Source organism: Micrasema longulum, unplaced genomic scaffold, assembly GCF_059751315.1.
Source record: "Micrasema longulum isolate JH-2025_06_02 unplaced genomic scaffold, ASM5975131v1 h1tg000732l, whole genome shotgun sequence".
Lineage (NCBI taxonomy): Eukaryota > Metazoa > Arthropoda > Insecta > Trichoptera > Brachycentridae > Micrasema > Micrasema longulum.
This window is the reverse complement of record NW_028277927.1, coordinates 621,485-648,198: the sequence shown is the minus strand read 5'-3', so window position 1 is coordinate 648,198 and position 26,714 is coordinate 621,485. Positions and strand designations below refer to the sequence as shown.

The 26,714-nt window shown below is 30.2% G+C and overlaps 1 protein-coding gene across 1 annotated transcript; it reads right to left on the bottom strand.

Moving 5' to 3' along the window:
* Positions 1–665: 665 nt before the first annotated feature.
* LOC148279310 (odorant receptor 13a-like) lies at positions 666–2,871 on the bottom strand. The gene is made up of 5 exons (XM_088230142.1): positions 2,519–2,871; positions 2,343–2,439; positions 2,115–2,219; positions 1,238–1,393; positions 666–722 (listed from the first exon to the last, which is right to left on the bottom strand). Exons 1-5 carry the CDS (start codon positions 2,869–2,871, stop codon positions 666–668), a joined length of 768 nt encoding a protein of 255 aa, XP_088086268.1.
* Between the last annotated feature and the right edge of the window lie 23,843 nt (positions 2,872–26,714).

The following is a 26,714-nucleotide window of genomic DNA, read 5'->3' as shown; positions in this document are numbered from 1 at the left end:
ATCAGAAGACATAAGAAGACAGTTCCGTGACTAGCTTTTTACGCTATGGTTTCCTTTTTCAATACTGTGCCATGTAATTTAAGAGGTTAAGAGAAATATCTACTCCTGAGCTCTCCAAATTGAATCCATCAGATTATCAAACAAACGTGCTTCGTGTAACAATTTTACATTGGAATATGGTCAAAATATATTTGTAAATGAGAATACGTAAAAAGTTAAACATATATATGAAAACTACAAAAATACAATGAAGGCTTTGGAAATTTCAACCAAAAATTGAGGTCTTCACTGGATCTGCATAAATAAAACGAATCAATTTATGTGAGTAAATATTTGTTTTAAACCGCTTACTGTAAGTGTTGAAAACAATAATTTAAACGTTTGACCATAAAGTTAATGCTTTGAACATAAATAATAAAAGTATTTAAAATCACTCAAGGTAGCTCCATTTCTTTGGGCGTGCTGTCGTTCCGCTTACATTTTGCCACGAAAAAAAGCTTAAATAAGCCGCATTCGTAGACACGTATTCGGCATAGGAAAAATTCAAAGATTGGTAGTATGATATTATTAATTACATCTGTGACGGCAAGCGGACTATGACCGTTACAACATGCATATCGTATTTAAATTTTTTAAAAAAATTACCTAGACTAATTCATCGATTTTTATTTTTTGTACCTTTGCCTCAGAAGGTTGAAGTAGGACCAAGAAGTACTTGCAAGCTGAAACCAAATAAAATATTTGACGCATTTATGTTGTATTTATTTGTGGCGAATTGTAGCAAGAGAAACGTGTTCAATGAGGTGAATGCGGGAAACAGTTTTTTTTCTTCTTCTTCCAAGTCGGTCTCTCAATGCTGAGGATCGTGATCACTATGAACACTTCTGATTGGTCAGTTCCACTCCAGTCTGTTCTCAGCCCGACGAACTGACTCATCAAATTTTAGCCTCGTAGCCACCTTTATTTGGTTAGTTCATCTATATGGGATTAACCCCGGCTTCTCCTACCTTCAACTCGGACAGACATTATTGCTTTTTCTAAATTGTCTGGCTCTAGCAATATGTCCAAAGAAAGACTGTATCCTTGTCAAACGCACCTCTGATAGACGAGTTGTAAAATGAAGCTTTTCCTGTGTCGATGCATTCGTCATTCTGGCTGTCCAAGGCACACGCATTTATTAGACCGAATAAAAAAAAAAGAAACTCCATGACTAGAATTAAAAAACCTTAATACTCACGTTTGTAAAAGTAATGCAATTCATGTCGACATAACCCATAGCCGAAAATCGAAGCGCTTTTTGGGAGCGAAGCAAAATAAGTAAAATGCTCTTTTGAACATAAGTAGCTGTCGCGTACCAGTGACAAGAGTAAATCGTTTCTGGAATGGAGTCGCTCTAAAAATACAAAAATTTAATGATATTTTTAAGTTGTTCATATATTTATAGAATATTCTTTTACGTGAATATTCTATAAATATATGTACATAAAATAAAAAAAATATAGACGGCGCAAACATGTAACCAACTTTACAGATAGGCCAATTTATTTATTTTTAATTTTTAGTAAAAATCTCATATTTGCCATTATGTTAGCGTAATTCATACCTAATATAAATAAAAAAAGTTAAATATGAGATTTTTCATTCAATTAAACAAATAGTTCGCTCTTCTGTAGAGTTGGCTAAGACATGTTCCATCAATGAGTATTTTCAATTTTTCGACTTTAATTTCTAGAACAAATGAATTATTGAAAACATAACCCAAAAACTCGGTTTTGTTTTATTTTGAAGAAAATAAATGTGATCATGTGTAACTGGTAGAATCGTGTTAAATAAAATATAAATACGTGAACAGGTTTCGTTTTAACCACATATTTTTAACACGAAAAATTTCTCGAAAGATAGCAAAGTTTGAATTGAAAATTTACTGACTAAATATGTATATTTAAATGAATAAAATGTGATTGTTAAACTACTTGAAAGATCAAGCATGCATCCAAGATTATAAAATTAGGCACATTTTGATTTCCAAAAATCTTTATTTCATGCGGCAAACGTTTAAATTAATTATTTATATATTTTTATTTTTGTATCATTAAAATTGTTTTAAATCTTACCAAATTAATAAGGTGTTGTCCAAAAAGGCAGTTATCAAATATAATTGTCAACATGGCTAGAAAGATTGCTATGAATTTCAATTTCCTATGTATATCTTCAACTACCTAAAGAATATAAAAACTACATATTTTAGTTGGTTCAAAAAAGAGTATAACGTACGAATAATTATTAAACATATTGGTAATTTATATTTATAATAAAAAGGTTATTAAAAAAATCTTACTCACTGAAATGATAAATCCTGTTAAGCATATGAAAATAGATCCAAATAAAAAATTCAAAATCAGCACCGGACCTACAAGATTTTCAAATAATCTACACATCCTGCAACAAAAATGTACTCATTTAATTCATCTGATTTGTTTTTTTTTTTTTAATCCAAAAAAATAAACAATATATTTACCTGATGATATTTAGATATCTCTTGACCAACGTACAAAGTCGAATATATATTTTCTTTGATAATTCTTTGACTTTCACATCGTCTCGAGATAAATTTTCCATGAGGGTTTTATCTTTTTCTGAAACTAAATTTAAAAATGCCGTTTGAAGGCATTTCAAGTGAATGTAGATTTGAAAAATCGCCGCTGAGTTTACTGCATCATACGCATAGAAGACAAAGACGACAACTCCTTGCATTAAACTTTCATGGATAAAAATTTCCCAAAACCAAATTTCTTTGTCAACCACATTCCAAAGATCAAACGGTAAAATGCGGTTGTAGTCAGTTTTTTTAGATAGTTTATTATAACCCATTATCAAAAGCGGCGAAAGTATAAAGACGTTGAAAGCTGTACCAGCAATGAAACACAAGAAAATATTTACTAATTTAAATATTTTAAAGTAGTAATTTATAACATCTTCGTAAACTGTTTCTAGAGTTTTGTCTTCTTGAATCCAACTATCGTCGCCCAAGTATTCCAGAAGACGCTGATAGTCTGCGGCTTTAGTGAAAAATAAATACGTTTTAAGGATGCAAAGAACGAGGCAGCCAAAAACGGAACATCTATCCGCTAAATCTACCAACGCTTCATTTTTCGCTAATATAACTGACATCGTTGCTTGGAACAAAATAACGACAATGCATAATAAAATTGTTATGGCCTTAATGTTTTGTCTAATCGTTTTGTGAACAAATGGAAACAGCCCTAGGATTTCGAGGGTTGAAGTAAAAGTTGCAGTAATTTCGCGACATGTCTTACGAAAGAAATTAGTTTGGGACATTTTGGAACAACGTCTCAAACTAATATGATCTACTGTCGAACAGTCTGTTTTTATAGAAAATATAGAATGTATACATTTAAAGCATCAGAAAAACGAGGCTGTTCGTGGTATTATTAAACGAAATAAATCAGAAGAAAAAACCAAAGTAAAAAAAACTATAATTATTTTACTAATTTTAAATAAAACAGACTTTAAAAATTCACAAGCAATAATTTGCTAAAATGAATGCCTTCCTAATAAATAAATATAAAAACTTTTTAAATTTGTTGCAACAAAAGTGTTGAAGTAAAAGAGCTGAAACCTTTATCATGTGAGTAAGGCTCATCCGGCTGAACCAATTCACCTACTAGGCAACGTCTGAAAACTTATCTTTTGCAACAAATTTAACTATAAATAACTCCCTAGGGAGGAAATGCTGCCAGTCTGCAAGCATTCGGACATACTCAAAACATTGTTGAAATGTAAATCTAGTCACTCTTTTTTCGAGCAATTGATGGAAATGCTAAGACCGCCATAAGGGCATACTATAAACAATTTTATCTTATTTATGCAAAAACTCATTGAGTTTTTTTACAAATATTTTTAACATATTATGTTAGTTTTTTCTACTTTGATATATTAAAATAAAGCATGTTTGGTATGACAGAAATGGTTTTGCACTGCTATTTTAGTGGAAGAAAATTAATTCTTATTTTTTAAAATTTATTTATTTTATTTGCGTTTATGTACATTACAAAAACATTCAAATGCATACATAACACGAAAAAATTCATACTTAAATTTGAATTTACAAAGATGGTAAAATTAAAATATCCAGCAATTATAGAAAAAGTATGCTATCCTCTCTGAACTTTTTTTCACTGATATAAAAGATCTCGATATCCGAAGAGATACGGCTAAGTAAAAACATTTCTGAATGTTTTATTATTAATACTACCAATCCTGGCTGTATTAATATTATAACATGAATAATGGAAGAAATTTGAAACAGGAAACATAAGAAAAAATATCGTTTAAACCAGTCAATGACTAATAAGCTCTGTTAATACTTAGGCTTCAATATTGCTTATCTCTGTTAAACAACATACTACTGTTAATATCAAGACCGTTAGAATATTTCTATAGACTCGTACATCCTCAGAATATTGAAATGAAACATTTTTACAAATGAAATATTTTTATTTCGTTTACCATGTATTTTATTGATAGAAAATGCAAAATATGCCAAAAACATGCTATGCAAATAACTTTATTCGGCGAATTTTCAAAATTTAATTCTAGCTGCAGGTATTTATTGATTTCCATAGATATTGAGTTTTTTTTACAAAGGTAGGTTTGCATGAATAATATTTGAAAGTTGTTCTCTGTTATTCCGTAATTTTTTTCAAAACTAAGGTTTTTATTAGATGCTTTAGGAACACCACTGTGTAAATATATGTATAATGCACGATAATGCACGATGTTAAATCAGTTTGATATTAAAGGATATTTTCAAGTCATTACAAACAAAGCACGATAAATATACAAACCCCATTACCTTTGATGATAGAGAAATCATGCAAAATAATTGGTCGACATGGTAAAATGCCTTTAATTTAGCAATAGATCAAAATACATACATTTGCATTTTAAAGACAAATATAGTTTGTTGAACAAGTAAACTAATGTAATCAGTATTTTATAATAATGATATGATGAAAGTGTATTTTTTGGAAAGTAAAAGGGACTGCATCCCACAAATATGAATTAATAAGTAAATCAAAAATTTAAAAAAATATTGTCACAATGATGTTTTTGTTCAGAAGCGCTGTCTTTGTTATTATTGTTAATTTTTGCTGTAATTTTGTTTTAACTATTAACTTATGTATTTATTTTGAATTTTTGGTTTTTATTATTCGTCAAGACTTGCCATGTCGGTTCTATTTCATCCTTCTCTGTATTAATACAATTTAATCTTGAATATATATTTGCGATTGTATCTTGTATTTCTTTACGTATATCACTGCCCAATTTATGAACACTAAAGTTCCCATATTGTGCAAATGGTAATGTTTGTGGCACTCGGTATTGTGGTCATGTCTTCACATGAAAGGGAAATAATTACCTTCACGGGCGACTGACTATCGTTCGATTCCCAGCTGACCCTTTTTTATCAAATAATTCGACCGGTTTCACCCGCCTTGGTTGAACGGATATGGATAAGTAGGGGTAGATAGAAATAAATGATTAGGGCGAAAGAGATAAATATTTTTTTGAAATTATTAAAATGGAAACGGATATGAGTGATTTTATTATCATTTTGTAAACTTTTGTGTGAATTTTCACAATTTGTATGTAGATAAATACTCATTGCAGCCTCCGTAGTGATGGTTGTAATGATTTTTAAGTTTTTTATGCATAAGCATTTATGCTTCTCTCACTCGAGAGGGTTTCTGATAGACTCTTTATGAAATTGTGAAAACTTCATTTTAAATTGGCCTCTTTTTTCACTGAGGTATTATTAAATGAAAATGATTCTTTTTATAATTAAATTTTAAAATTTTGTTCCGAAAATAGAGTGTTGTTGCGTGAACATTGACTTAACTAACTGTCTATGCCAGTTTACTGTGAATTCAAAGCCGCTTCACGTTTACTGCCTACGCTACTACTTCTAGGTTCTGGAACTTAGGTTGGATGGAAGACGAGGAGGGTGATTAGTGCTGCTTCAAGTATAAACATATGTATTCTTAACAAAAAGGCGGACTGTAAATGAAAATCGAATTTCATTTAGTTTTGTGATTTGGAATTATGTGAGAAAGAATAGGAACATGGAATGAACACCTACCTTTAATGTGATCTGAATGTTCTTCAATTTCTGGCAGTGGATCACAAAATAAACTATAAAATATAACAATGTTTTCCTTGACGCGGGACGATTCCAACCACTTTTTATCCGATTTTATGTCAAGTCAAAAATGTTGTTTTGTTTTTGTTCTAAATTCGAATCTTCTAATTTTGAATATCTTCTTTGTTGATGTAAGGTAGGTACTATAAGGATGGGTCAAAGGAAGGATGGAAACAAAAGGTAATCGGCCAGGAATAGTATCGATAAATGCTGTTATTTACTTAACATATATGTATGCCTCTTTTAGACTTTTTTACATCGAGAATTTAAAAAATAAAGGCACGAAGTATTATGAAGAGGTGTACGTTTGTATACCTATCTAAAAAAGGTTTATGTTTTAATCCTACATTAGATAATAATGCACAGAATCATTAAATTGTACAGTTCGTTGGTGTAATGGACTGCAACATCCTCGAAGTTATTCTAGCCAAACACATTTTTTATCCAATTGAATGTTAACAAATAAACATAAATAGTTCAAAAAGTTTATATTTAAAGCACTTACTTTGTGGTTATTCACTACAATAAAATAAATTTAACAATTTTGTTTTTAACCACTATTTTTTTATTATTTTTTTTCCACCGACCGATTTCAAAGCAAGCAAGCTTCTTCAAGGTTTACGTAACTAATGAATTAATTCCTATTTTATTTTCATCATGTTCACTTAATACTACACGTGGATCCAATAAATCAAGACTTTTTTCTCCTCACAAGGGTGGTAATTTGATATCAATATTCTAGACAGAAGAGGACTAAAAGAAAAAAATTTTTGAAAAGACACTATATTAAAAGTACTTAATGTTGAAAATAAAATATAAAAATTAGACAACTTAGGAATCTTAGAAATTAAAAAAGCGATTCATAATAAGAAAAAAATAATAATAACCAAATAAACAATATTTATTTTAGTCCTCTCCTGTCTTGCTTCGAAAATGTTGATTTGAAATTACCACCCCTGTAAGGGAAAAAAAAGACTTGATTTATTGGATCCACGTGTAGTATTTAATGAACATGATAAAAACAAAATAGGAATTAATTAATTAGTTACGTAAACCTTGACGAAGAAGCTTGTTTGTTTTGAAACCAGTTGGTGGAAAAAAAAATATAAAAAGTTAGTGGTTAAAAACAAAGTTGTTTTATTTATTTTATAAAAATAGTTTTCTTCCAAAAGTATTCCAGTTCATTTCTTTTGATGCAGGTTTGCCTACTTAAACAGCTCGAAAGTCAAAATGATACAATAAACTTTGCCAATAGTTTTTTTAGGAATGTGCAGTGCATGCATCAAAACTGGCGAAATATTATTTTAAAGTTAAGCCATATAATAGATATTACCTTAAAAATTCATTCAAAAAATATAGTAAAAACAGCTGAGAAAGTATCCTTCATTTTACAATGGCAAGCTAATAGTAATGCCATACTTTGATTAGATACTGGAAATTAAGATCTACAAAGCTAATCGATCTCGATAAGTCATAATGCTCCTGCTTATATGACTTATTTACTATAATATACCCTCCCTTCTTTTATAGAGAAAATTAGGTAACCATTATTCAACTCAATCCATGCTTTGATCAAACGCTAGAATGGAGCCAACAATTTCTGTGATTCGCCAGGCTTATGCATATTTAATATGAAGTCAGTCAGCCGAGTCCCAGGTCTTAATTTTTGATTCAGCACAATACCATTTACTCCATCTACAACTTACGTATTATATTTATGTATTTTATCGTAGATACCACTTTGTTCATCGAAAAAAATGCTTTTTAATGCGATTCTAGACTATGCAAAATTTACACTTGGTGTTTTCAGCATTAAAAATAATAATATATTAAAAAAACATTTCCATACTTTTTTGCACCTGAAAGACTTAGGAAAACTAAAGAAAGAGGCACTGAGAAAACTCAACCTTCGAATGGCCAGCATAAATATTAAAATAATTCTGTTAAAAAACTGAACAAATTTTATATTTATAACCAAAGAAAAACAACTTATTTTTCAATATTTTAGATCCTTCACTTATTGATATTGAAGGAATATTTTTACCTTGAATTAAAAAAAAATACCCTAAAAATCTTGTGTGATTTAAATTCTTCAATTTCTTACAAAAAAAAACCTAAATTTAAATTTTTACTTTCCTGTTCGACCCATTATCTTTAAACGTTTATAAGAAGAAGAAGAAAAAAACACTAAGGCTCGGCCATAGAGGGCGGCGCGGCGCGGGCTCCGTGAACTCAAACATATGGTGAACTCAAACAAAGTGTCCGTCCGCACGCGGCCGCGGCAAGGGAAGTCCGCGCTGCGCCGCTCACTATGGCCAAGCATCAATACTTCGACTTTAAATGAGCACCGATGTATCTAAGTTAATTAATCTGGTTAAGTCTTTTTCTTTGAGAATTATAGTTACATGAAACTAAGTATATTTTGCGTAAGAAATATATTTAAAAGGTTTTAAAAAAAATATATTATAACAATTATTTCCTTTTTATTATATAGACTAATTTTTGGAGAAAGGTTTTTTTAATTGGAATAATTGTATGATTTCTAACTTTTCATCATATTATAACAACCTTAATTAATAGGTATGTAAAAAATAATGATTCAAGACACACTAACTTGAGCGCCAACATTAAAGTTGAAACTAAAATAAAAATGGTTGAAATTTAAAATCATAAATACGAACTTGCCGATTAATAAAGCTCGCAAAATCCTGAGTTTCTATATATTAAAGCAAGACTTGCACTTCACGAATTCTCATATCGGAGGCAAGCGCCACATTAAAAAATAATTTCTATGCCAAATAAAATTGTGTATCTTTGAAAATGTTTATTGCCTTGTTTTTATTAATTTTGGTAAAAAATCAGTAACCATAGTCAAAACTATTGTATGTTGAAAAAAATCATCATTATATTTGTGAAACATTCCTTATAAACATAAAATATGTCCATCAAAATCCAGTAACCATTCATTTTCACGTTTCTCATTTCTTACGGTTTTAAAAACCTTTTGCTTAAAATGTACGTATTTGCAAATTAACATAAATCCGCCTCGTGTTCAAATGGTTAGCGCGTTTGCCTCTCATGCAAAAGTTCTTGAGTTCGTTTCCCGACATGCTTAAAATGAACTGTTTATAAAAAAAAAGTGTTTTTACACTAGAATATATCATAGCCTATAGACTGGCATCTGAAGCATATTACTGATCATTTTACCTTCATGTTACAAAAACAATCCTAATTCCCTGCGTTTGGTGTACCAATGCGGTGCCTTTTGCACCCACAGGTCGCACACCATGCCTAAACAGAAGGCGCTGTTAAAATATTATTTAATAAGAAAGTAAGGGAGATCTTTTTGTCCACGCCGACAGCCTCTGAAGTACATGTGACGTTTAATTCCTAAAGCTGTTGATTGTTAATTATTTTTGCCATTTGTTAATTCAGTGAAAATAAATCTCATATATTATGTTATCTTAATCGCATATCACTTAAAAATACAAAATCATTGAATCATCATAACCCACCTATTATAATTATATTTTAACTTCAATTAGATAATATAAATTAGGATATATCTAATACTGTTGCAAATCCTGACACCATTAGGCATGGAAATGGAATGATGGTGATATTAAACTCTTAAATAAAAAGCTGTTTACATTTTTTAATCTTCTGGGTAGGAACGTTGCCTACGCAAATCACTTAATTTAAAACGCAATATTGTTTTCTCAAACATCTGCGCACACGTTCGGCAAGCGACTATGAATGACATATCATACACACGTGAAGAAATCTAATAAGCATTGGATCCTGATTCACGTTACTATAATGCGATATAATGCTCTATCCTTCCCGTGGATTGAATTAGGGCTAGTACAATGCAGTGACAGGCGCATCGACAATGACAAATACTTGGTAGTCACAGCGTTCAGGGGAGCTATATTGTCACCCATTTATCAAACATAATATATTCAAGATTTGGCCCTAATGCCTCTCAGTATGATGTGCATCACGTGATTGATTTGATATTAGCAAGGGGGCCGTAAAGGTGGAACGAATGACTCGGTTAAGCTTTGATATTTGACAAAGAGATCAAATTCCATTATTTTTTGTCCGAAGTACCGTTCCTTTCGGGGATTCTGGGAATTGCATAGATTTAGAAACTTTTTTTTTAATAAGAAGGTTTGATTTTTATAAATGTTTTTATCAGGGTATTTTGGAATTAACCGTATATTAATTTAAAAAATCCTTTGGGCGTGGTGCCCTAACATGAAGTTAAAGACGGAATATTCTGAAGTTCTGACATTGAAATATGAAACGTAAAAAGATTCAGTTTAATAATTCCTATTTTAAAATTATAAAAATTATAATCATATAATGTAGGCCTGTTATTGCAAAATAAATTAAAATCAGGCGGCGCGGTGCGGCGCGTGCGCAGCCGAGCGGCGCAATTTGTTGATCTATATTATCAATTATAAATTTTGGATAAAAGTTACGTATGAATGAACTGGAGCTTAAATAGTGCTCTTTATTTTTTTGGCAAAAAATGTTTGTCTGAAATATGCCAATGTTGAGATATGCTCGAAAAACAAAAACTTCGAGCATATTTTATTGCATTTTATAAAAAACTTCCACTCAGAATTTAAGGTCGCAAAAATAATATATATGTTATTAGCAACTTCTAGCTCCAACACGGTAGTTATAAAAACTTCTTAAATTATTTCCAACTAGAGTCCAATTTACCGACTTGACGTCTGGGCTAATATGTGGATCTAAAAACTAGCCACAAGACCTCTAAAATGGATACGGGTAAATAGCGGGAGCTTTTTATGTACTTTTGTTTGTCCAATATTTTTAGTATGATAAACTGTTTGCAGACAGATTTTTTGCCCCTTGGAAGTATCGAGATTCAAATGTATGGAAAAGAAAAACTGTAATGGGCTTATGACTTATCGTTGGCTTCTTAAAGGGGCCACATTATACATTTTCTTACATTTTTTATTCTGCCTTTGTTTGAATGTTCATATCTCTTTAACTCTTCTGTTGACATTTGTGAAGTGAGAGAGCTGAAACCTTGACTGATGTAGGTGAGATTTATCTGGCTTAAATATTTTCCTCACAATCAATGCCTGAATAAACGTTAAAAATTTCAAACTTGTTAGTTCCATCAAAAATATTTTGTTTCTCAATAAAATCTTTCTTGAAACATTTTTACGTTTAACTTAATTGTTTTTTTTTTTGTTTAAAGCATACAACCATTTTGTGTATTTATTTCAATTTATAAACAAACATATAAACACGTACTTCATCTCAGGTTACAAATGAAAAGGGGGAAAAGCTTTATAATATTCTACATATACACAAAGCACCATGGTACTTTACGAGTAACGGTTATTTCCTTCAATATCTCATTCCTTTTCTTGAAAGTAATAACATTGTTTTCCTGTAACGGAATAAATGAGATTTTTCTTATGTCATACTTAAATAAACCATTAAGAATTTCCCGCTTTGACAAATAATCTCCCCCTTCCTCTTTCTGTATTCACGAGAAGTTTACATTTCGAAATTAAATATTGAATCTCGAAAGCGAACCAACATATTGCTTCAATGCATTTGTTACTGCGTTATTACCCACCTTCAATAAAACTGCACGGTTCCAAATCCATTTTCATATATTTGTGATTAATTTATTAATTAATTTTTTGCTTTTTGACTAGGTACTGGAAATTTGCCGAAGCTGTAATTTAGACAAACATTGAAAAAAAACTTTTATTTGTTTTTCAGTTTCTTCTTGATAAAACTCCAATGTTTAAAATTTAAAATAAAATATCAATTATAAAATAAAATAAAAGATGTTCGTTTTTAACAATATTTTTTTTTATTTTCTACGTACCGGTTTCAAAGCTACACAAGCTTCTATATCCGTGTGGCTGGATGTCACACTCGTCTTTGTTCGATACAAGACTTAATATATCTCTCTTATTTTTTTTAATAAAGAAGTCGTATTTTTGTTATCTTTAAGTGGACATTTTCACATCGGATTTGGATTGTTAAATGAGTATTAATATGCTGGATTTAAAATTATTTTTTTTAATATCCTTACTACGCGAAGAATGAATGTGACTCCAATACAGCAATAAATCTGTACAAGAGAGAGCACGGATATAGAACTCATAACAAGGAAGACAAAGACGCTGTTTTGTCGCTGATATTTGTGTGAAACAGATTCAGTCGGTTATTGACAATGATGGGGACGCACGCATGTGAGATAATTGCTGTATTTATGATTTTAAATTTATTTTGCTATAATTGGGCAAAATTACATATAATTTTTTTATAAATTATGGAAAACGAATTATTTAACTAAATGTCTCCATGTTTTTTTTTTCAAATGTCGGAAATTTTGCATATTTTTTCACGGTCACTGTTATCAACGTGTTTCTTTTTGGGTGATACCATGTGTGTTGGATTTGTTCCGTCGTTTCTGCTACCATTGCAAGAGCCATCTTCAGGGTAAAGAGTTTACGTCGGAAACGTCAGAACAAATCCAACTCACACGGTATCACCCCAAAAAAAACATTTTGATTCTGTTTTTGATTATGGTTAAATGATGATGCATCACCACGTACAAAGGAATTATTCACCACAGTTTTTTAAAAGTTATCAATATATAATTAAGATGTGAATCCTAGTGCTTCGAATATATAAATCTTAAAATATCAAACAATAATTTTTGTTGCGTATTATGAAAGCTCTCATTCTTCAACGAATTAAGAAGTCCATCATAATAATCATCACCTTTCTACACCCAGTGATGAATTGGTGCACTGGTAAGCCAAATACAGGTTAGTTCGATCATCTGTTACGTAAAGGTACAATTAAATACTGCAGTTTGAAAACCTGTAAAATCAATATTTCACTTCCACCTTGCCAACCTCAACACCAGGACCTCAAAAATTATAAGCGGAAGCGTCAACCACTACACAAGGAACCGGACTTATCTCAAATTAGTTTCCTTAATTCAGGACTTTGACGTGAGAGCAACCATCGAGTTGAAAACATTCGTCCAAGGTTCTGGTTCTATTTTAGGCACAGAACTTTATTCTTCATCAGCCAGGACATATTATATAAAAGGAGTAAAAAAAGTTGTCTCTATATTATAATCAAATTATTATGAATTCGTTTCGCAGGAAGCAAAATTACAAAACTAATCGTTTAATTTATATGCAAAAATTGCTCTGAATGGATGAAAACAACTTTTTAATTTAAAAAATCCAGCAAATTTTAAATACCTACAAGAAATAAAATACTTTTGATAAAAATGACAATATTTGAGATTTTATGCCTTCAAATTTTTTATTACCTATAATCTTTTCAGTGTGTGAAATAAAGTGTTTTTGACTCGATGACTGCTCTCAGTTAAATATCCTGAAAAAGGAAAGCGAGTGGAGAAAAGTCGGCTTCGTAGAGCAGTGGTTGACGCGTTCGTCTACCGTGCTTGAGGTCCCGGCTTTGATTCCTGGAAGGTTGATATAAAATTATTTTTTTTAATTGTTTTACACGAAGTATTTAATTGTCTCTGGATTAGCACCTGAAGCGTAAGACTTAGGTAAGAACTAGCCGTCCCGTAACAGATGATCGAGATACGCTGCATTTGGTTTAGTAATGCAGCACCCTATGCACTTTCGAGTCTGAATAAGGGTTTCATGATATGATTATTGAACTTAAATTTTAAATAAGTTTTATGGGACTGTAAAATGAATCGTTTTTCAGATTTTTAAAAATTATTTATATTTAAACCCTAAACTTTTTGGTCGGACTTTTCAATACATGTTAGTAAATATGTGTAATTAACGACATACCAAATTCCTCCATCTTCTTTTGTGTAAGATTCTTAAAACATGTATCCAATTGGTTAATATATTTTTTGCAACTAACGTGGTGAAGGAGTATAGTGGGATTGTCATGTTAGTGTAATTTGTGTCTTGGTAGTCTTAAGAAAGTTTGTAAGAGGTTTTAAACAGTTATTTATGAATATTTAAAAAAAACAATTACTCTTTATAAAGTTAATACTGTAAATGATAATAGTAAATAAATATTTTTATTTAGGAATTCCGTAAAACTATATTTTATTAAATGTAAAACTTACATTAAAGGCAGAGAGCGCTGTGGTAAAAATACATGGCGTTATACTCAATTAAGTTAATTAACGACTTTTTCAAGTTAAGTAAAAGTGCGTTATTTTTTTTGTAGAATATACCATTTTATATTCGGAGAAATAAAGTCGACTCTCCTCGTATTCGTAAATACGTAATAAAAAGTCTCATATTCAAACAGAATACTTTTTACAGCCGTGACAATGAGACTTTGAATATTGTTTTGAATTTCCAATCACAGATAATAAAATACTGAATATATTTACATCTTTCTGCTTTCCCTAAGCGATTCAATATCGAGGATTTCATTTTATATGCAAATACACATAACACGGTACAATGTATCGTTAAGTTTGATATTTTATTTTTTAATAAAAAAATAATATTTCTTTTTATTGCAGGTCATCAATTCCCTTACGGCACCTAATGGTGCATAGGGCACTTCATTGTTACACCAAAATAGTGTATTTTTATTGTTTTTGTTACGTGAAGGTAAGATGATCAGTCTTACGCTTCAGGTACCAGCCTAGGGACTATAAAATATTCTGGTGTAAAAACACCCCTTTAAAAAAAAAATGTACCAATTCTTAAACAAAGGTAGAATGGCGAATGTTACACAGTGTGTAAAGTGTCAACCTCAACTAGCCAATGACAGGTCATAAGCCCTTCCATTGCCTAGACTTCTATATTCCCATCCCAAAAAAATATGTTTTCCCTTTCTGTTGCAATAAGTTTACATCTAAATAACTCCCTAGAAAAGACATACAGTCTGTCTGCAAACATTAAAAAATACTTAAAATACTGTTGTTTTAAGTATCATCATAAATTCCCTTCTCATATCTAATGGTCCATAGGGAACCAGACTTGTATTTTCATGGTGGTGTATCTAGATATTTTCTGTGACGTGAAGGTAAGCCTTACGCTTCAGTTAAGGGACTATGAAATATCCCAGTGAAAAAAACCTCTTTAACATAATTATACAAAAGTTTATTTTTAAATTTATATTTGAAAAGCTAGAATATACTAATGTCGTTCCAAACCTGAGACCTTTTGCATAGTAAGCAAACGCGCTGATAATTAGACCACGAGGCTATGAAGGCATAATATGGATACATTATACTCTGCTTTTGTGGTACTAAATAAAATTTTATTCAATTTTATAACCATTCATAAAAAAATGCACAAAATACATTTTTGAATCAGAAATGAAGCGATTACTATTAAAATATTTAAAATGACATAAAAAAATAAACATGATACATTTAAACAAATATTAAAACACAGAGAAAATGTTCCATTATAAAAAAATTGGCAGTCTCTCTATAATCAATTTCAAAATATAACTTTTATTTTATTTTATTCGGTGTCAATTTGACATCGTTGGGTTCTTGGCCAAAGCATTCCCGCGAGAAATAATTATTTGGTATCATTAACTCTTTGAATATTATGGTAAATAATCCCTTTGCGCGCGGTGATGTAACATCGTGTTACCACTAGTAAAAGACGGAATATTCTAAAGTTCAGACATTTCAAGAAAAAAAAACATGGAAACATACTATCTAACACTTCCTTTTCCATAATTTATGTAAATAAATCTACAAGTCAGCCCTGTTTTAGCAAAATAAATTAAAAATCATGAATACGCCTCTCAAATAACACGCGTGCGTCCCCCATCACTGTCGTTGGCCGACTGAAGATTGAATCTGTTTTACAAAACATCCGTCACAGAACAGCGTCTCTGTCTTTTTTGTTATGAGTTCTATCTTCGTGCTCTTTCTTATACAGATGTGTTGCTGAATTAGCGGACTTTCATTCTTCGCGTAGCAAGGATAAATGTTTTTTTTGTATTAACATCCAGCATAGTTTACAAATTTTACTTTCTAAATCTGGTGTAAAAATGTCCATTTGAAAATTAAAAAAAATACGAGAGATATTTCAAGTGTTGTGTCTTATGTCGACTACTGTGACATCACAGTCACACAAGAGTTAAAAACATCTAAATGTATTAACTAAAAAACCGAGGTCTAGGCATTTATAGGGCTGATGACCTGTCATTGGTTATTTTAAAAATCCATTTTACTACTTGTTCTTATCTACAAATATTTTGATAGACTTAAAATATTGTTAATGAAACTAGCAAGAAGAAGAATAAAAATATTTTCATCTGTTGCCTAGTTATGTAGGTGAAATAATTTGGTCAGTATGTCATCCACATAAATATAAATTTCAGCTTTTTAACTTTACAAAGATCATCTGATGATAATATCTGATGATAATATTGAAAGAATATACATGTTCAAACATAGGCAGAATGGTTACTGTTACACCGTTCTGTAAATACCCAGACTTATATTTTCTGTTCCATGAAATATTCTTAATATCTGTCGTAATATGTTTTTTATGAATACTATTCTTTTTTTCTCAATTCGCATCACGTAAAAAAAAAAAAAATTGGATATACGGGTAAATCATAGGAACGATTTTTATTGAAGTTGTGTGGCAATTTGGTAAATAGACATACCAGGCAATCTAAAATGTTCTGTAAAAATATTTTGAAATGATTACATACTTCTACCCCAAATACTTTCATATTTGGCTTAAAATCTATCAGCCCTTTGATGTGAGGACTTTGAAGCTAACAATAGAACCCTAAGTAACATAAATTCAATGGCGCTGTATGACATTTGCCCTATCTATACTTTGACTCAAATTTACTGTCAAGATGGTTTATGGTACCTGCTTATAGGTGATAACAACAGTTTTGTTAACATAGTGCACTTAAGGTTCTTTAAATAATATTTATTAAGAAAATATTTATTCAATGCAAGGATTTGAAAAAAAAAAATACAATGGACAAACGAATTATACAAAAAGTCTTTATAAATAATGATTTGAAGTTTCTGCGTTGAAAAAAATAATTCTACATAAAAGGAATAAAATAATTAAAATCAAATAATTTTTTATAACTCTTTTTAATTATGCTTTTTGTTTTTGAATAATTATATTTTATTAAGATACTGGGTTCGACGATGTCGCGAAAATGATGAAAACGGTCACAGGTTATTTCAAATAAGTAGAATGACGTATAACTAGTCTTTAATTTTTAATAACAAATTACAACAGAGATAAAATACATTTTAGAATGAGGAAATACGGAAGTCTATGCATTACAGGGCTTAGGACCTGTCATTAGCTGGTTTAAGTGGCCACAAACGTTTGGACAAATTCGAAGTATCGTAATTTAATTTTATATAATAAATAGTTTTAACCTTTTAGCAAATTTTTTAACTAACTAATTTCAACATTACATACCTAGTAATTACAAAATGGTATTTAACAATAATTACGTAAGTAACAATCAATTCACCTGTGTAAAATTAAACAAAATTATGATACACAACTGTACTTTCTTTGATGCAATATTTTATCATTATTTATGTATATTTGTAAAATACAATGTTATTCAATTCTTTAAAAATTACAATAATAATAAGAACATCTGTTAATTACATATCTAAACTTTACAAAAAATACACCAGTTTGACATAAACTACTTGACTAAAATTGAGACCTTAAAAATTGTGCACAAAATAACACTGGGAAACATATAAGACGACGACATAATATTAGTCAAAAATGCTGACATACACAAATATAACACCAAACAACAACAACACTATCATATTAAAAAAGCAAAGACAAACATAGGACAGTCAAAAATACTACATAATGGACTTAAACACTACAACGAATTACCTTACTACTTGAAAACTTTTACTGGAGACAAATTTAAAATCAATCTGAAAAAGCACATGATGACTGAACTAACTAGACTAGACGAGACATAAAATGACTAGACAATATAAAATTTCTAATGTAACCCTAACGGGTTTTTTAAAATTGTAAATAAATAAAAAAAAATATATTTGGTAAGCCTACATATTGGCTTGTTATACTATGAAACGCTTAAATTTTAATTTTATTCCTCTCGTGTAAAAGCACTCTGGGCGTATATAATAAATAAATTGGTATGGTTAAGCAACTGTTTTTTATGTAAATATTTTAAAAAGATATAAACTTTTAAGTCATTAAAACATTTTATTGCCTTAAAGGATAAACCAAGGGAGTCACATTGAACATTATGCTAAGAAAATACGATTTTGTGATTCTGCAGTTTTCAAAACATCATAAATTTTGAAACAAATGAAATACATTTAATAAATAAAGAGCTTTCGATGTAAAATAATGATTAATGCGTAATCCGTAAGTGTGAGAGGACTACAATTTATTATATGAATCAAACGTATACTAATAGTGCATATAAGAAAGCTTATCTGGGACTATCGATGTTTTTTTGCATTAAAAACTAAGTGACATCAGATTTTTATTTTAACCTAAAAAAACATTTCAAGCATGAAATAGCTTATTGCATTAATTTCTGCATGTTTAACTTCAGTTTCGTATTTATTTTTTATCTTATAATTGCAATAACCTAACCCAGGTATATAACCTTATCCTAGTTTCGTGGAAATGTGGTGGTATTGCCAGGCTGAGGAAGGTGTTGACTGCATTCTTAATCCATATTGGTCGGAGGGAGTCAGAGAATTTGTTGTCCGATGTAGAAGGACGTGCTGGTTTCTTGTTTTACTAGTAATGACTTGGGGCTTAGGATATAGAGATTTTGGTAATGTTTATGTTTTCTCTGGATATTTATTGTTTACCTTTAAGACTGAAAAAGCACACATTATGATAAAACTGTAAATACTTTTAAATATCATTATAAAATACATAATTTACTGCCTTAGAACGGGGAAGCTATTCCTAGTTAGGTAGTTTTGATGAACCAACAGCAATAATCAAAAATATGTATGTTACTTTTACTACTGAATTAATTTGTTGTATAAATAATTACTTGTGTATTACTGTAATAAATATGTAAAATAATAAAATAAATAAAAAATATAAAAAAATAATATCATTTACTTATTTTTTGCTTTTTTTGCATTTTTAAAAATATTATTCGAAAACTTAAATATTTTTTTTTCCCCCCTTATATTTATATTAAAGTTAAAAGTAATTATTATTGTACAACTATGTAGTGTTATCATATGTTTTATGTAAAGAATCTTTACCGACAAGCCATATAAATTGGTTTGGTGAGTCCTGTAAAAAAAAATGTTTTAAAAAAATAATAAAAATGTAATATTGCATATAAATAATACATAAATAAAAATAAAAAAAATATAAAAAATGTGTTTTATCCCTAAAGTAAAAAGTTTATTTTCCCTTTTTCATATAATTGTAAAGCAATGCGGATTACAATTATTAAAGTAGTACAAAAAACATTTTTTTTTTTAAAGTTGCAGTTGTTGACTGGGTTTAAAAAATTGATACAGTTTTACATAGAGATCCGTGTGTACGCTCCAATCCGGCATCTGTCGCCATGTTTGCTTCTCCCTATACTGTAGTAGTTGGGTAGAATGTATTTATTTTCCCGCGTCATCCATATGACGAGCATGCAAAATAACCTGAAACTCCCGCGCGACAGCGTGATGTATTGCTTCATGAAATCGTCCAATATAGTGAGGGATTTCGTATCAATATTTTTACACCATTACTCACTGCGAAACTGTATCCTTTAACGGAGATGAATACCGCTGCTCCAATATACTCGAGATCATAAAGCAGATTTGATATCTGTAAGCTGATCGTCATAACTTATTTATCGAAAGATGCATTAATATCAATACTTTCATTAAGAATATTTGAAAAAAATGTAAAGTAAGCGTTTATTTTTTTGGTTTGTATTAGAAAGTGTATATAAATATATATATATATATATATATATATATAAATATATAATATATATATATTTGGCTTGGATCTATACGGGACAATATCGTAAATTGTAATATAACAGGAGAGTAATTATTTATCAATTTATGGCGTTAATAAAAAAAATGTTTCAACACCTGTATGTAAGTATAAAATAGTTAAATAATAAGAGTTATTTAATTGATATCAACTTTCTACAAATTGGTGGTGAGAAAAATAAGAAATTTTATATTGGCATTTTTAGATCCAAGCCAAACGTACCTATTTTTAAAATCTATTTTTTTAAATTAATATTTACAAATTCACATACATATTTATATATATTGAATATAAGAAGAAAACGGAAGAAAAAAAACTGATAACAATTCAAATATGACTATATATATATATTACATTTGCAATTTACAACTTGTCGCCCAACTAGACAATTTCTAAGGCTAACGACTAGTGAATTTACTGGTTTGAACATAGTAATATTAAAGGGATACAAAAAAAACCATCAAAAAGATATTAGAAATATATTTAATGTTGGATTCACTATTACGCAATTAATTGTTTTATGAAAGTTTTGTACTTTAAAATATTTAAAAAAAAAAAAACTCTTTTTAAATTTATCTAGATAAATATAAATAATAATAATAATAAAGGAATAAACAGTCAATTGTTTAAACCTTGATTCAAACATTTTTATATGTTTTTGTACATAAGAATTAATAGTTTAAATGTATTTTAAAAATATAATTATTCATCTTAATAAAATACAAAATTTAATATTTGTTCTGAAATAAATTTAAAAAAAACATGACTATTCACAGAATTGTTATATTTGCAGACTAGACCTTATATTTACATACGTACCCATGATAAATTTATTGCATTTTACATTTGCAAAGTACCTATGTAATAATTTTACAGTAAATTTGGGGATCAAAATCAAAGTACAATTCCATAATAATATCATCATCATTATCAGCCTAAACTCGTTTAGTGCTGAACATCCGCCTCCCTTCCCGAATTACAAAGAACTCTGTCCATTAATGTCGTCGCCAGATAAGAATGCCTTCGTTAACACATTTTTTACACTGTGGTCACTATGTGAGCGATTGCATTTTTATCTGGCGACGACTCTACCAATCTAAAATGCTCAATAATAAAAAGGGAATTATCACAATTTTTGTTTACAATAAATTCATAAGAGTCTATGAAACACTGAAGTAAAAAAAAAATTTTGCCTTTTAGTGGCATAATTTATTTTTTTAAGTATATAATTTTAAATTCTCGCGAAAACGGTCCATTAAACTAGCCGCCCCTAATACGTCACAATTAAGTTAAATATTGAATTTTGTTTGTGACCGTTTAAATCTCAATAGAACATCGCCACGAATTTTGACGTCGCAATTATCAAGGCCGAACATGTCGCATTTTGGCAGAGAAATATTTAAAAATTGATATATTGATTTTGAATATACAATTGATTATTCAAAATCCACTTCAATTGTTTTTATTAGTATTCGTAGTATGTTATATTTACCTTCTGTCGAACAACGTTTTTACTTTCCCAAGGGCGAAAATTTCTTTTGTTTAAAATGGAAATATTCGGGTATGATATTTTAATCAATAAAACTTTTTATGATTTAAAGTGATGCGTTATTTGATTTTTGTATTAATGTTATATTTTAAATATGTAAAAGGTAAGTACAAATGAATAAAATATAGTATTAACCTCACATGTAATGTTTTATTATGGCGTTATTTCCCCGAAAACACGTTTAAGGGACAATAAAAACTCCCATCTGGTCAGATTGTGACTCTTTCATCAGACAAAGTGATGGGAAAAGCGTTGGGCCGTGATCGCCACAAAAGGTTTGGGGCTTTCTCAAATAAAGTTACAACCTTCTACGGCGGAGGCCATTTCGGTTATAAACGCACGACCGCGACCGCCAGTAAGATCTATCCCGCTTTTTTTAGAACACATCAAATTGATTTCGTCGAGAATTAAAAACTGTCTTTATTTATTTATTTATTTATTTAACTTTTTGTACATAATGTTATTTGTACATTGGCGCGCTTATTGCCAAATGGCAATTTCTTCCAACCAACCAATAAAATAAAAGTTTTATTTTTATAATTCAAGTTACATAACATATTCAATAGAAAAAAAAAAAAAAAAAGATTAAAAAGTGAAAAATATATAAAAATAGAAATAAACGTATTTGTTTATAAATTACCTTAAATCAAAACTATTACTCAATGGGAAAAAGGAAAAAAGCGGAAAGAGGAAAAAGGAAAGGAGGAGAGATTAAGGAAGAGAAAGGAGATGTTTCTTCAGACGTGATTTAAACAGAGATAATGTAGTAACATCTTTGATGGTGGGTGGGAGATGATTCCACAGTCGAGCCGCATGGACACTATATGAGTTAGAGAAGAAAGAGGAATTGTGTATGGGTATTAAGAGAGTGCCTTGAGAATGAGAACGAAGAGGTAAACCATGAACTGATAAGCGTTGAAATTTTTCACACAGGTATATAGGAGCGTTAGGACTATGAAGTACATTGAACAGAAGTGAGAGGGAGTGATAGTCTCTCCGCTGTCTAATTTTGAGCCATTTCAGTTGCCTACGATAATCAGAAATGTGGTCATATTTCCTAAGACCAAAAATGTACCTTATGCATGTATTCTGAAGTCGTTCAAGTTTATCGAGTTGCTCACAGCTTAAATCAGTCATGGAAACATCAGCGTAATCTAGAATGGGTAGTAGTAATGCTTGTACAAGAGTGCATTTAGTACTAATGGGTAAGAATTTTTGCAACCTTCTAAGTGAGTGTAGACTGAAAAATATTTTTCGGCTTAATTCATTAGTATGAGCTCGCCAGCAGAGATGTTCATCCATTAGTACTCCTAGATTTTTTACGGATTTCCTGTACTGAATATTGGTACCATTGACAATAAGAGGATTAAGTGAAGGTATGTCTAGCTTACTAAGCAATCTTTGACTACCTGCAAACATAATTTGTGTTTTAGACGGGTTTATTAGTAAACCATACTCTTTTGTCCATGTTGACACGCAATTTAGTGTTTTAGACATCGATTCTATTGTTTTGCTGGTGTTTTCAGGTCTGCAATGAAGATATAATTGTAAATCATCTGCATAGAGATGATATGAACAATTGAGACAATCTGCAATCGGATTAATAAACAGGGAAAATAGTAATGGTGATAAAACTCCACCTTGAGGTACTCCAGCGGCAATATCGACCCATTCCGATTGATGATCTGGTGTTTTGATGCACTGTTGTCTAGCTCGTAAATACGATCCGAACCATTTTATAACCGGTTGTGTCATATTTAGTGTTTTAAGTCTAGCCAACAAAAGATCGAAATCCACAGAGTTGAAAGCGCTACTGAAGTCGAGTAATGTTATCAAGGTTATCATTTTGTTATTCATTGCGTATCTAATGTCATCTGTAACCTTGATTAAAGCGGTAGTTGTACTATGGCCCGCACGAAAACCTGATTGATTGGGATCAAGAAGATTATTTGACAATAGATAATTATTTAGCTGATTATATACAACTCGTTCAATGACTTTGGAAAAAATTGGAAGAATAGATATAGGTCTGTAATCTTTGACAGAAACTGGTAAAGAAATTTTGGGAAGTGGTATAATAAATGCTTTTTTCCAAGCTTCAGGAAAATCTCCAGTATTTAAAGAAAAGTTTATAATATGAGTAATAACCGGTAAGATAATCGGAAAAATAAAGTGTATCAATCTCATACTCAGCTGATCACTGCCCATAGATTTTGTTTTTATAGAAAGTAAAATACGTTGAATATCAGTTTCTTGAACGGAAGAAAATAAAAACGGTGGATAATTGTAAGAAGCTGCCATACTTAAACGTCGGAGAGTGTCGGATTTAGTGCTGACATCCAGTATTAGTGGAGGTGTAGCAAAGTGAGTATTAAGATCGTCTAGTTTGACAGTTGAAGATAATGTTATCTTAGGTTTACCGGCGCCAAGAGATTTTAAAAACGACCAGAATTTACTAGTAGAGTTTTGATTTAAGTTTGTGAGGATATATTTCCTTCTGGCATTTCTACACAATTGGTTGCAACGATTTCGCAGGACTCTGAAGGCTTCCCATTTTTGAGATGAAGCATTTGACTTAAGTTTAGACTTTGCTTTGTCACGTTTGGCCATTAGTTGAATAATGTCACTGGTAAGCCAAGGGGTAGGTGGATATTTAAGTTTTACAGATCTCATAGGAGCATGAATGTCAAACAGACCAGTAATCATTCTGTTGAAAGTTTCAACTTTTTCATCAATGGTCTCTAGATTATTAATAACTGACCAGTTTAAACTCATGGCATCAAGTTCAAGTGATTCCTTATTAACGCTTCTAAAGTTTCTGGCAAGAAATGTGACAGGAAGTCTTTTGAGACATTTGATCTTGTAGTTAATAAATAATAATTCATGATGAGAAAATCCGGAAGCGGTCAACTGTCCATAATTAGAGACTTTGTCAGGCATGGAAGTTATAATAAGATCTAAAAGAGTATGAGAAACTTGAGTGTGATGAGTAGGATCTAAAGGTAGCAAAGATAGGTTGACTGAACTTATAATATCTCTCAAACGTTGGCATCTGGAGTCTTGTTTTAAAAGACAAGTATTAAAGTCACCCATAAGAATAACTGAGTGAAAATCACCTACCGTGCTTTCCAGCAATGTTTCCATCTCAGAAAAATAGTTAATATCAGGGGGACAATATACCACACCAATCATCATATCATGGTATTTGAAATTAATCTTTAAAAACAGATATTCAGGATGGCCACCACTGGTTTCAGATTGTTTTACAAGTGAATAATTTATTTCTTCACGCAGATATATACATACTCCACCGCCCCTTCGATTAGTTCGATTATTGCGGATAAGTCGATATCCATGTAAAGGATACAAAGTTTACAATAAAAAATATTGAAATATCATCATCAAGTTGATTTATATTTACTCGACATATTTATTGCCACAGAGAAAGGAAACATTTTTTAGATTGGAAAATGAAAATGGAAAGAAAATAATATAAACATGGTATCTGAAAAAAACATGCGGTAGGTAAGAATTTTGATGATGAGGTAATTGAATATCGTTATTTCTGTCACTTTCTAGTAGATGCCTCCCTGATACAGTGCGAAAAAGACAACTGCATGATGGACTGATTCCGGTAAACTAAAATCAACTAAATAGATATTTCGCTGTCTCCGCTCAAAACTAAACCGATTTTTATGTTTTTTTTCCATGTAACCTTTTTAATTTTTAAAAATTATTTATCATCATTGCATACCGTACGTCTGAAGACAGCAGTTAAAATTGGGTGCTTTTCTGGGTTTTTGGACAGTTCTAGCTCCCATAACAATTTATAAAATATGCAAAATAAAAGAAATACGCTTATAATAAATATCAAGAGTGCGTAGAAAAAGCATTGTTTAAGTGCCATAATCCAGAGAGAAAATATGGGACTTTGCTTGAATGAAAATAAGTAAAACCGCGTTTCCTCTTTAAAATTCCCTACGGTGTGAAATCAAGCCTTTGCCTTAACGCAATATTTTTGAAGGTAAAATAAATACTCGATTTACCCAAATATTACAGTTTTTGGGGTCATTTTCAGTAAGTTATAAATGAATCGTTATTAGGAAATCAGAATCAAGTTGTGGTAGAGCGGGATTTGAACCTTGGACTTCCATTAAGTATAATTTTTCTAATTTCTTTTCATAAAACGTAAAGCAAAATTAACGGGATGAATGACGAATTTAATTTTCTCAATTATCATTCATCTCTGAGCCAATACGTTCGAATTTATAGTTGAGATTTAAACACTTGAATCATTTATTATTTTATTGTACGTGTTTAGCAAAAAAAATTTTTTTTTGTATTTTTACGTTTTAAAACGCTTTACAAACAATAGAAAAAATGTAATTAAAATTTTAACGTAATATTCTACTACAATGTTTAACAATAACCTAACCATTACATTTTTTTTTGAAAGATGGTTAAAGCAAAAAAACATATAAGCCCCTTTTTATATAAAATGGATTCCTTGTTGTTACACAGAAAAACAAAATTTGGTCCGAGATACTTTCACCCTATTTCCATTATATGCTTCTCCAATGAAAAGATCCGATACGCTTGATATTACGAAATAGTCAACTATTTGTTGACTAGTGATTCTATTCAGATAGTAAATGAAAATGTCAATGAGATCAATTGACTTGTTCAAAAGATTTCCTTTATAGGAGATAAGAATAATATTTTTATCATTTACTAATGTTTGTAGACAAAACGAGGATTTTTAACGTTAAAGAGTGTACAATTATTATTTTTTCACTAACTTTTATTCGGACCTTTTTGTTCACAAAATTAAAAAACATTTATCTTTTTTCTGGTAATCTGTATAGACCATGTTAAGTCTTATGAAATAATAAGTAGTTTGTATTCTTTAGCTAATTAATGT